Genomic DNA, 12,200 nt, shown 5'->3' with positions numbered 1-12,200 from the left:
TTGATGGAAATAACGTGTCTTATTGAATTTTATCGTCATCAAGTGTTATGTCGTGTTGATAAATTTTATTAGGTATTATATGATATGTTTCATCGAATTTGAGTGTTATAAAGGAGTATGATTATATTGAGTTGTGTTGTATATTTTTTTAAATCGACAAAGAGAATCATAAAAAATATATATTTTATTTGAAACCCAACCCCCGAACCCAACCTAACCCAACCCATAAATGAACGAGTCGGTTTTCACAATGAAATTGTGGGTTAGACGATGATCCCAATCCATTGAAGTTTGAACGGGTTGGATAACGGATTAGACCAAACTCAGTCCAAGCCAACCCATGTACACCCATAGTTTTCCTTTTCGCGTGTTGGGTCTCTGTGCTCTTTTGAACTCTTTCGTTGGTCCAGAATACTACATATTCAAAATGATGATAGTTCACTATCAATTATAAACTTTTAATTTAGAGAGAGAGAGAGAGAGAGAGAGAGAGAGAGAGAGAGAGAGAGAGAGAGAGAGAGAGAGAGAGAGAGAGAGAGAGAGAGAGAGAGAGAGAGAGAGAGAGAGAGAGACACTAACTTTTCATTTCTCATTTCTGAAAATCAATATGTTATTACAATTTGTAACTAACTTTGAGTTTATACACATTAACCTAAAATAAAACTCAAATACAAATGTAAATGAAACTTAAATGCAACAAACTTGAATTTAAGTTACCTTACATTTAACATAATCCCTTAATTCATATTCAAGATTAAAAGTCAACAACACCAATTTCATCCCTCAAATTGATGAAGTGTTTAGTTTAGATTGTCTTGGTCAGTACATCTGCAAGTTGCTTTTAAGTGCTACAATGAACAACCTCAAGCACTCCATTTTGAACTTGGTTGCGCAAAAAAATATACTCAGTGTTAATATGCTTTCTTCTTCCATGCATCAACTGATTCTTGGAAAAACTTATGGATGATTTATTGTCTATCATCAATCTAATTGGTTTGATCAACTTGAACTTCAGTTCCTACAACAAACTCATCAGCCAAACAGCCTAACATACATACAAAGCACCAGATATGTACTCTTCCTCACAGGTTGATAGTGCAACCACTAGCTGCTTCTTGGAATACCAAGAAATGAGAGCTCCTAGATACATAAACATGTATCTTGTAGTGCTTCTTCTGTCTACTCTATCACCATACCAGTATGAGTATGAATAGCATATCAACTCAACATCATCTTACACTCCAAATGAAAACAAGGTTCCATTACCTCAGAGTCCCTTTTACATACCTTAGTATCATGTCTGCAACTTGGTAATGTGACCACTTTGGCTTACTCATAAACATACTTACCATTTGAACTGCACAACATATGTCAAGCCTGGTGTTACATTGATATGTCAGAGATCCAACCAACTCTTTGAAGGCTGTAACATCTACATCTTCACCATCAACATTAAAATTTAGTTTATAGTTTGTCTCAGTAGGTGTAATTGCAGACTTACAATTCATCAACTCAAATCTCTTCAGCAACTCAAGCTCATACTTTAGTTGGTGTAAAATGATTCCCTTATGAGAGTATAAAATCTCCATCCTTAGAAAATATACCATGTTTTCAAGGTCAGTCATATCAAATGAATTCATCAACACCTTTTTGGACTTGTTTATCTCAGAAGTACAACTCCCTGTCAGTAGTATGTAATCTACATAAAGACACACTAAGATCACATTGTCTTTAGAGGTATGTTGCACATACATACCATACTCCAGGATGTTGTAAGACATAAACTTCTTCATGCAATTGGCCGTTTAAAAAAGTTGATTTCATATCTAAATGTATTAGAGGCCAATTACTATTTGCAGCTATAACAATAACCAGTCTTATGGTTTCATATCTAGCTACAGGTGAAAACACTTCAAAGTAGTCTAAATCATAATTTTGTAGGAATCTTCTAGTTACTAACCTTGCTTTATGCTTGGAAACTGAACCATATGACTTCAGATTTATCTTGAAAACCCATCTCACATTGATGGCTTTCTTGTTATTTGGTCGAACAATCAATTCTTGTGTCTTGTTTCTTTCAATTGCCTCAAGTTCTTCCTTCATGGCATTCACCCACACCTTCTTCTTGAGTGCCTTATTCACGCCGACAAGTTCAGAGTCCACCATCATGACACTTTGTATGACTTCCCTTTTAGCGTCAATCTCAATATCATGCAGCAACTCAAAGTCTGCAAGTCTCCTTGGTATCTATCGAATTCTCTATGGCCGCTGGAACTGCACAAGTTCACCTTTAGAAGCAGGTCCACCATCAGAGCTCCACCTTCAGAGGTAGGATTACCTTCAGAGGTTGGATTACCTTCAGATCTAGACTCACCATTAGAGTCAGACTCACCTTCAGAGTTAGAGTCATCTTCAAAGCATATTCACTTTCAGAGTCAGAGTCGCCTTCAGAGGAAGAATCTCATTCAAAGGTAGAAACAAACTCTAGTGTTGACACTGCACTAGAGTTGGATTGAGACTTGCTCAAATCCTATGTTTCTAATTCTTTCACTATGACATCTATGTTGACTTCAACTTGGTTGGTGACTAGGCAATAATGCTTTTACGCATTTGTACTATAGTAACCTATAAGCAACATGACTCTGCTTCTATCATCTAATTTTCTTCTAGTAGCATCTGGTATATGTTTGTAACATACATAACCAATCACCTTGAAATGACTAACACTTTGCTTTCTTCCACTCCACCTATCAATAAGAACTACTTCCTTTAACTTATTTGTTGAATATCTGATGAGAAAATATGATGACGTGGCAATGGCTTCACCCCATAATGTGTGAGGTGGATTCTTCTCTTTCAGCATGCTCCTTTTTATGTCAAACAAAGTTCTATTTCTCCTTTTAGCATGCTTATTGTCATGTCAACCATAATTCTATTTCTCCTTTTAGAAATGCCATTGTGCCGTGGAGTGTATGGAGAAGCCACCTCATGCTCAATTCCATGTTCCTCACAGAACTTCTTGAACTATGTTGAATTGAACTCACCTCCACCATATTCAATCTTTGTCCACTTTGATTTTCAGCCTTTATTTTGAACTTCTTGAACTCAACAAATACCTCGTGTTTGAACTATATGAGTATTACTCATGTCATTCTTGTGAACTCATCAATAAATGATACAAAGTAATTTGTTTCCTCTAAAGTAAGGCACCTCAAATGATCCACATACATAATATTGCACCACACCCAAAACATGAGTTGCTCTTGGAGGAATTTCTGATGAGAATGAAAATCTTAGTTGCCTGCTTGTCATGCATATATCACATGATTTCTTTAGTGCCACAATATTTGTAATTCCATGTACCTGATTCTTTGAACTTAGATGCCCTAAGCTTCTGGAGTTCAGATGTCCCAATCTCTTATGCCACAAGTCACTTTCCTCTCCAGCATTGCTTGCACTAAGGAATTAAGTGTCTGTTGTTGCAACATTCACCTTGAGTGTCCTGTTTCTTCCCAATTCAGACTGCATAATTTGCTTCTGATTATAATCATACAACTTTAAGATATTATACTTCATGGTTACCGAAAAACCTTTTTCAAGTAACTGACCTACACCCATCAAATTACTATTCATACTAGGAACGTACCATACATCCTTGATCAATACAATTTTTCCATTGTTCAATTTCACCCTGGCATTTCCCATTCCTTCAGCATTCAAATACTCATCATCAATAGATCTGGTCTTGATCTTTCTACCAGAGTCAAAATCAACCAGCCATTTCTTGTTTCCAGTTAGGTGATTTGAGCAGTAAGTGTCCATATACCACCAGTGCACCATTTTTTCACCTTCATTCTCAAATGCCATCACTAGCACATGTTCATCCTCAGGATCTCCTTTGACTATGTTGGCTTCTTCACCATTGCTAACCTTATTTGACTAGCAATCAACAACAAAATGGCCAAACTTGTTGCAATTGTAGCACTAAACCTTTCTCTTATCAAACTTCTCATTTCCTTTTAAACATTCTTATGTTTCTTCTCATCTTGATTAGAGAGTTATGACTTCTGAGCACCACCACCACTCTTTTTCTTGTTCTCTAGCCATGCTTGCTTCTCGTTCTTCTTGACAAAAGAAGCTTTCAGGGCCTGTTTTGTTTCCCTTTTAGAGTTTCTTTTAGTCAGGCGCATTTCTTGTGCCTCTAAACTACTCTTAAACTCTTCAATTCTCATGGTGCTAGTGTCTTTCGAACGTTCTATGGCTACAACTATGTAATCAAACTGAAGAGTAAGTGATCTTAGTACCTTTTCAATGATTACTTGTTCAGAGAGCGTTTTCCCACAAGATTCCATCTCATTCGTGACCATAAACACTCTAGAGATGTAGTTAGGTACATTCTCATTGTTCTGCATACTGAGATTCTCGTATTGCTTGCATATGGACGACAACTTTACTTCTTTTTACTGATGTGTCACGATCATAACACAACACAAGTGTATCACATGCCGTCTTCGTCATCGTCGAGTCGACAATCTTCTCAAACACCTTCGTATCCACACACTGATGATGAATATAAAACAATGTCTTATAATCCTTCTTCCTCGTTTCACGTTGCATATTTCTTTGCGCTCCTGTTGCATTTTTTGCAACAGGCATGTAACCGTCATTGATGAGATAAAGAACATCTTGAGCGCCAAACAAGACACACATCCTAATCGACTACCAATTCCAATTCTTTCAGACAAATGCTGGTAGCTTTATATTCAAGCTATCATTTCCGCCGTTCATCTTCGTTCTTGTGTAATTCACTCGGTTCACACCAACACTCATGTTTCCCAAACCCTGAGAATCAAGTTCAGTAATTTTCTTCTATTTCGATCTTCAATTCAATGCGAATTTGAGGAACAGAATCAATCACACACCTCATATACACTTGTGTTTTCATGTGAATTAAAACCGAAACTCTAAATACGAATTATTGAAATTAATAACTAAGTTCCATTGTTGCAGAAGAAAAAGAAGAAGAAGATGAGAGAGAATAACTAACTTTTCTTTTCTCATGTCTCAAAATTCAATATGTTATTCCAATTTGAAATTAACTTTCATTAAATAAATTTAAGAATAACTATACTTGTCAAGTCATCCACCAGGATTCATACCAAATTGTATATCTCTTTCTCGAAATTATTAGTATTAAACATCATTTAAAACTATTCAATAATTTTACAGTTAATTATGTTTTATTTCATGCTTCAACGGCTTTAAATGTTAGTATGGTAAATTGAAAGAGATAAGCCATAAAAAAAACTAAATTTGTAAAATAAACTATTTATATTCCTTTCTAGAAAATAGGGCATGATACATCATACAACCATATAAACCAGAAATTCACATTTAAACCCCCCAGAAAACTAAATTTACAATAATTAAACATATTAATAGAACTAATAATAGTGCCCTTTGTAAATAAAAAACACTACCATTCTCAAATACAAAATACAACAATAAAGACAAGAACTAAAACTACTACTTCCCACATTTGTTTTACACAAAAAAGGGACAGAAAAAAAATCTGGTGGGGTCAAGAACCTTCTTATAAAAAACCAAACATTTCATTTGCTTCAACTTGCATTGTTTTGACCAGAACCAGAACTAAGGTTAAGGTCAAAATTGGTATTTGGACCATTTTTCTGATTTCCACCATTCTTTGAAAGCTTCTTCTTCAACTCACATAATAGTTGCTGGTTTTCTTCATTCAAAAGCTGTGCTTTCTTCCTCAGCCTCTCGTTTTCTTTCATTATGTAACAGTTTTGCAAGTACAGCTTTGAGTTCAATCTTTCCATTTTCAAACTCCACAACTTTTTGCAACTACCCTGAAAAATCAATAAAAGTTTAAATTAATAATTTTTTAAAAAAAAAGATCTATGAAAAAAATTATTTTATGAGACAAAAAATAAGATTTTTGCGATTTCAATCTATAAAAATAATAAATAATGTAATATTAATTGAGGTCGTCACAGTAAAAATTAACCATATATTTTGAATGTAAACAGGAAAAAAAGAATATTAAAGAAAACAAAAACCAGAACAACCTTAATAATGTTATTTGGTAGATATAATTATGACAATTAAAAACAGAAGAAAAAGCATGGTGGGTGGAGGTCAGAAACAATTGAGTTTTTTTAGGACCACAAAAGACCATACAATTTGTCTGTAAAAAAAATAAAACTAATGAAGAAGATTAATAGGTGAGGAACCTGCAATGCACTCACTTGGAAGAAAAAAAAGTTTCTTTTTGTTATCCCAAGAGAGAAGAAAAAGACAGTACTACGTAAAAAGAGACAAGCTTTGTACTAAGAACATATGTGTTTTTTTCTTGTCTATTGTCTATGTAATAAAAAAAGTTCAAAAAGTTATATAGCTAGAGAAAGACAAAGAAAGCATTTCTTGTAAATAAAACAAAGATAGAACAAGATGAAGAAAATGATCACCTTTGGTTGGTGTGAGAAGTGGAAGAAGAAGGAGAATGTGAATTGAGAAGAGAGGGAGAAAGGTGAGAATTTATAAAGAGAAAAAAGAGAGGAAGAGAGGAGAGGGAAGGGGGACGTGCCTCAAATCTGACACAACAATCATGCAATTGTAAGCATGGAAGGCGGCCGGTTAGTAGCCTAAAAGATTTTATGTTTCTGTTCTGTTCTATGATATGATTATTCTTGTGGCGTCATGTGAATCATGATGCATTTTTTTTTTCTTTTTACCTTTTTTAACATTTGTATTTTTCAATATGTTTTATTTTAATTAATACTCCTATATAGAAGTTACTATAGTAGTACTATGTTTCTTTATTGGAAAGTGGAGTTCAATGGTCTTTAATAGCTAGAAACAATACTTTGCTTATAAAAAAAAATGTAGAAGCAATGTGTCCTGGTTTTACAGTTCTTTTATATTTTTTTATTAGTACTAATTTGTGAAAAATGTTGATGAATTTTTAATTGATAATTGTTTTTTTAATTTAAATAATTTATTTTTTTAAATTATATGATATTTAGGATATTTTACGTAAATTAAAAAAGTAATTAATATTATATGAAAAAGAAAAATTATATATGACTTTATACTATTATCTTTTATTTAGATAATTTTTTTTATAAAATTGAAAAAAAAAGATAAAGGATATATTAAAATATGGTGTGAAAAAGATAAAGAAAAATTATATATGACTTTATACTTAGTTTTTTGATTTTACCATCTCTAAGTTTCTGAATAAATTTTGAAATTTGTGTATTTTATTAAAAATATTGAGTTTAGTCTATATTATTCATGATAATTTAGTTGACAAATACAGTTTAGTTGTTTATGTTTATTAGAGTCTACTTTATTTTAATTAATTCTGAATTTTGCTATATTTAAAAGTGTTGAGATTTTTAATTACAAATAAATAATAGACAAATACAAATTAAAAATACTTTGTTTAATTTGTTTTTCACTAGAATTCTCTATGTAAAATGAGACACAACCGACTTTTAAAAATGTTTTATTTACACTAAAAATGAACATAAATATAAAATAAAAAGTTATTAAAAGACAACGGTGAATTTATTTTCAATTGAATAAACATTTTTATTTAAATATTGATGAGCTTAAATCATTAAAAATTTATTTTATGTGAATATAAACTCGACTAGCATTAACTAATGCTTGTTGTCTAAACTTAAATATGGATGAAGGGAATTTTCAATAAAATTAATAATAAATTGATTATTCAATATTTTCATATCATAAAAACGTATAGAATACAATTGAAAAATATGTAAAATATGTGTAATTTTTTAAATATATATTATTATTAATAAAAATTTGAAAGTTTTCACTGTTGAATCTGGTTTCTAGCTCTACAATTACACATGACAATTATTTATAAATATGATTTTGAAAAATTATAATAAAAATCAAATGTATTTAATAAAAATTTGTAAATCTAAAATTATAATATTTTTAATAGAAATTATATATTTTATTTACTTAGAAAAAGGTAATTATCTTTTCAAATAATTATTTTATTTGAAATTTTAAATAATTTAGTGAAAAGAAGGGCAACAATACAATATTTTATTGGAAACGTGGAAATCAAATCAAGAGTTCACACTAATCATACACAACAATATATAATATTACAATAAGATCTTAGTAAAGTGTTAACGTCATTTAAATATAGTGAAAATATAAATAATATAGTTAAATTTAGCCAATAAATAAAGAGATTGAAAACTATTAATGAAAAAAGAAAGAGTAAGATATTAGATTAAATTATATTAGAAATGAGATGATTTAAAAATGTAAAGTTGAAAGATCTTGGAAGAAAAGTTTAAAAAATAAATAAAGTAATAAAAAAATGAAAAGGTAAGAGACAAAAGAGACAAAGTAAATTAAAAATGAAAAAGTATGAAAAAAATAAAATAGAAATCTAATTTACTCTATAAAATTTGAGTGAATCATAAAAATGTAATTATTATGAAATTTACGTTCTTATATTATGAATAAACTCTCTTTACACTCGTAAAATGAATGTGTTTTTATTTTTTCTAGTAACATAAGAAAAGAAATTATTGGTCGCAATGATAAGCAATTCCATGTTATTGATGGTAAATAATAATGTTAAAATTTTCGCATGAAAAATTGAGGAACCTAAATTCTCCATTGGAGTCTTTTATTAGACCATCAAAATCTGCCATCTTCAAAATAGTTTGAACACTCACGCCATTCACATTAAGAATATGCGAACCTGATTGATCTCTTTGTCAAACAATAAGACAATGCTGACGGTTAATAATCACTTTATGCATAATCTTAAAATTTTGAAAAATATCAAGGTTATAGTTTTGATTTTTGACAAAGAAGCCATAAAAGATATATTATTATCATTAAAACATATCATCAAAGTTTTTTTCATTTCTATCACCGAATGACCCACGTGATAATAGATATCACAATGTCACGAGAGGCCACATGAAAATCAAATTATCCTCCTAAAAAACAGAATATATTTTTATTTATTATTACCTTTATATTTATTACTCCATCTATTTCTTTTAACTTGCCATTTTAATATTATTTTCACATACCAAAAAATTAATATATTTTATTATTTTTGATAGAATTATTTGTATTTTTTTATAACATCTTAAATTATTTAGCCTTAATTAAATATTTGTTTCCCTTATTTTACCTAATTTATGAAAATAACTCTCATATTCTAAATTCAAATAGTTTTGATACCCTTATCACATATTTGCATTAAAAATAAATGATACGTCAATTTTTTAATGACGTGTAACTTATATATTTTTATCTTTAAAATTCTACAATGCTTTATATATATATATATATATATATATATATATATATATATATATATATATATATATATATATATATATATAAAAGATAATGTTATCTTGTGTCCTAGGGGCACATGTTAAGAACTAATTGTAGAAATGTTTTCTTGGAACTTGTGCATAGTCATTATCAAAATTTTATAATTAATATTTTTATTACTTTTTTCAATATAAACTTTCTATTTATGAAAGGCTTAACATGTGTCCTTGGGACACAAGTTAACATTACTTTTATATATATATATATATATATATATATATATATATATATATATATATATATATATATATATATATATATATATATATATATATATATATATATATATGATGATTTGTCAAATTTTAGAAGGCACATTCACAAAAGATAAGTAAAGAATAACAAAAGAGTTCAAAAAGTTCAACTTAACTAACAAATAAAGATATTATTATGCCAAGTACCTTTTCTCTATTTGAATATGAAACCTAACATCTGTGTGTAAATTACTTGTAGTTACTACTACTTTCTCTGCATTGCTGTCGTAGCAAATAAATTAAGTAATTAAGATTATTGTTTCCACATAAAGTAATGCGATTTCAAATGCTGCTCAACAGTTTCTATAATTTTTTTAGGAAAGTTTGTAGTAAAACTGTTAAGATTTATTTATTTATTTGTTTTAGAATTATTTCTGTTTAAAATTAATGGCAGTTGCTAAAACCTGGTCTTTAGGAATTGTGTGTTAGTTGGTTAGTGGATAACTAGTTTTTAAAAAAACTGGAAACATCGGTTACACTTTGTAATGCCTACAAAAGGGACCTTTTCTTATGAATAAAATTATCCAGTATTTTGTTTCTCTTATATCAGTGGTATCAGAGCCTTTGGTTTCAGAAAGGGACCTATTTTTTTTCTCACAAATGACTTCAGAAAATGGCTTTGTGCAAGCAGCTATTCCACGCTTTGATGGTCACTATGACCATTGGAGCATGCTCATGGAGAACTTCTTGAGATCCAAAGAATACTGGACGGTTGTTGTTTCTGGCGTAGCAGAACCTGCAGCAGATGCTGAGTTGTCAGACGGGCAAAAGACGGAGCAGGAAGGACTAAAGCTAAAGGATCTCAAAGCAAATTAAGAATTATCTTTTCCAAGCAATTGACCGATCAATTTTGGAAACCATTCTTTGCAAGGACACTGCAAAGCATATTTGGGATTCCATGAAGAAGGAATACCAAGGTACAACAAGAACAAAGAGGCATCAACTTCAATCACTTGGTTCAGAGTTTGAATTACTTCGAATGAAATCAGGAGAGTCAGTTACAGACTACTTTTCAAGAATGATGGCTATTGTTAATAAGATGCGGATTCATGGAGACAAGACAACAGATGTCACCGTTGTTGAGAAGATTCTTCGATCCTTGACACCAAAATTTAATTTTGTTGTCTGTTCGATAGAAGAAGCAAATGATGTGGATGAACTTTCAATTGATGAATTGCAAAGTTCCTTCTTGGTTCATGAGAAAAAAATTAACCAGCAGGAGAAAGAAGAACAAGCATTGAAGGCCGTATCCGAAAATCACACCATATCTAGTGGAGGTGATAAAGGATGAGATAGAGGAAGACATCGAGGCAGAGGAGGCAAAAATAACTATGATCGGGTGAACCAACAAAATTATCAGCATCAAGAAAGTTATTTTCAAGGAAGAGGAAGAGGACGTGGAGGCCATGAATTAACAAAGTCATTAAACAAGTCCAATATTGAATGCTACAGATGCCATAAGTATGGCCATTACAAGTCAAAATGCAGAACAAATTTGAGATATCAAAGAGGAGAAAAATCCAACTTTGCAGAAAGAGAGGAAGAGGTGTCTCTTCTAATGGTGTGTCACGTGAAGGAAGAAATTCAACCAAACTTGTGGTATTTGGATACTGGCTGCAGCAATCATATGTGTGGCGATAAGAAGGCATTCTCTGACTTAGACGAATCATTTCGCAGCATTGTTAAATTTGGTGACAACTCTATTGTGTCTGTCATGGGAAAAGGAACAATTGGCATTCATACCAAAAAAGATTATGTTCAAACTATTTCTAATGTTCTTTTTGTTCCAGATTTGAAAACAAATTTACTAAGTGTTGGTCAGCTTCAAGAAAAGGGATATGGAATCTATGTCAAAAATGGAGTTTGCAGAATTGAAGATGAAAAATTGGGTTTGATAGCTCAAGTGAACATAACAGCTAATAGAATGTTTCCATTGTATCTACAAGACAATACTCAATCATGTCTTTCTGCAAGGTTAAAAGAAAAGGAATGGCTTTGGCACTTTCGCTACGGGCATCTTAGTTTTGGTGGGTTAAAGACTTTACAACAAAAGAATATGATGACAAGTCTTCCTCAAATCACAATCCCCTCTGAAGTTTGTGAAGAGTGTGTCGTTAGCAAACAACACGGAATTAATTCCCACAAGGAAAATCATGGAGGGCAAAGGCTACACTAGAGCTTGTTCATTCAGATATATGCGGACCAATTACTCCATGTTCCAATGGAGGCAAGAGGTATATAATTACTTTCATTGATGATTTTAGTCGTAAAGTCTGGGTTTATTTCTTGCAAGAAAAATCTGAAGCATTTCTAGCATTTAAACGCTATAAAGAATTGGTTGAAAAAGAGGTAGGCAGTCCAATCAAAGTTCTGCGCACAGATCGCGGTGGAGAATATTGTTCACATGAATTTGCAAATTTTTGTGAGACTCATGGAATCAAAAGGTAGCTTACAGCAGCTTATACGCCCCAACAAAATGGCGTATGTGAGAGGAAAAATCGCACTATTATG

At 31.2% G+C, this 12,200-nt stretch overlaps 3 protein-coding genes across 3 annotated transcripts; 1 reads left to right on the top strand and 2 right to left on the bottom strand.

The window, feature by feature from the left end:
- Positions 1 to 323: 323 nt before the first annotated feature.
- On the bottom strand, positions 324 to 2,166 carry LOC127094397 (uncharacterized). Its single transcript, XM_051033238.1, has 6 exons — positions 1,757 to 2,166; positions 1,350 to 1,590; positions 1,125 to 1,184; positions 863 to 1,018; positions 618 to 652; positions 324 to 414 (listed from the first exon to the last, which is right to left on the bottom strand). The coding sequence occupies exons 1-6, from the start codon at positions 2,164 to 2,166 to the stop codon at positions 324 to 326; spliced, it is 993 nt and encodes a 330-aa protein (XP_050889195.1).
- Positions 2,167 to 5,404: 3,238 nt separating this feature from the next.
- Positions 5,405 to 6,672, bottom strand: LOC127091341 (protein LITTLE ZIPPER 4). The gene is made up of 2 exons (XM_051029962.1): positions 6,492 to 6,672; positions 5,405 to 5,873 (listed from the first exon to the last, which is right to left on the bottom strand). The coding sequence occupies exon 2, from the start codon at positions 5,841 to 5,843 to the stop codon at positions 5,622 to 5,624; it is 222 nt and encodes a 73-aa protein (XP_050885919.1). The 5' UTR covers positions 5,844 to 5,873; positions 6,492 to 6,672; the 3' UTR covers positions 5,405 to 5,621.
- Positions 6,673 to 10,587: 3,915 nt separating this feature from the next.
- On the top strand, positions 10,588 to 10,980 carry LOC127094396 (uncharacterized). Its single transcript, XM_051033237.1, has one exon. It carries the CDS (start codon positions 10,588 to 10,590, stop codon positions 10,978 to 10,980), a length of 393 nt encoding a protein of 130 aa, XP_050889194.1.
- The last annotated feature ends 1,220 nt before the right edge of the window (positions 10,981 to 12,200 follow it).

Source organism: Lathyrus oleraceus, chromosome 6 (genome assembly GCF_024323335.1).
Source record: "Lathyrus oleraceus cultivar Zhongwan6 chromosome 6, CAAS_Psat_ZW6_1.0, whole genome shotgun sequence".
NCBI lineage: Eukaryota > Viridiplantae > Streptophyta > Magnoliopsida > Fabales > Fabaceae > Lathyrus > Lathyrus oleraceus.
The sequence above is the reverse complement of the archived record's forward strand: the minus strand, read 5'-3'. Positions and strand labels throughout refer to the sequence as shown.

Excerpts from the sequence above, each read along its gene's own strand:
- LOC127094397 (XM_051033238.1), bottom strand. The coding sequence starts at position 2,166 with ATGGTGGACTCTGAACTTGTCGGCGTGAATAAGGCACTCAAGAAGAAG. Across the intron at positions 1,591-1,756 it reads TTACAACATCCTGGAGTATG|GATGGAGATTTTATACTCTC; the intron begins GTATGTATGTGC and ends ATATTTTCTAAG. Across the intron at positions 1,185-1,349 it reads TATGTTGTGCAGTTCAAATG|AGTAGACAGAAGAAGCACTA; the intron begins GTAAGTATGTTT and ends GTATGGTGATAG.
- LOC127091341 (XM_051029962.1), bottom strand. The coding sequence starts at position 5,843 with ATGGAAAGATTGAACTCAAAGCTGTACTTGCAAAACTGTTACATAATG.
- LOC127094396 (XM_051033237.1), top strand. The coding sequence starts at position 10,588 with ATGAAGAAGGAATACCAAGGTACAACAAGAACAAAGAGGCATCAACTT.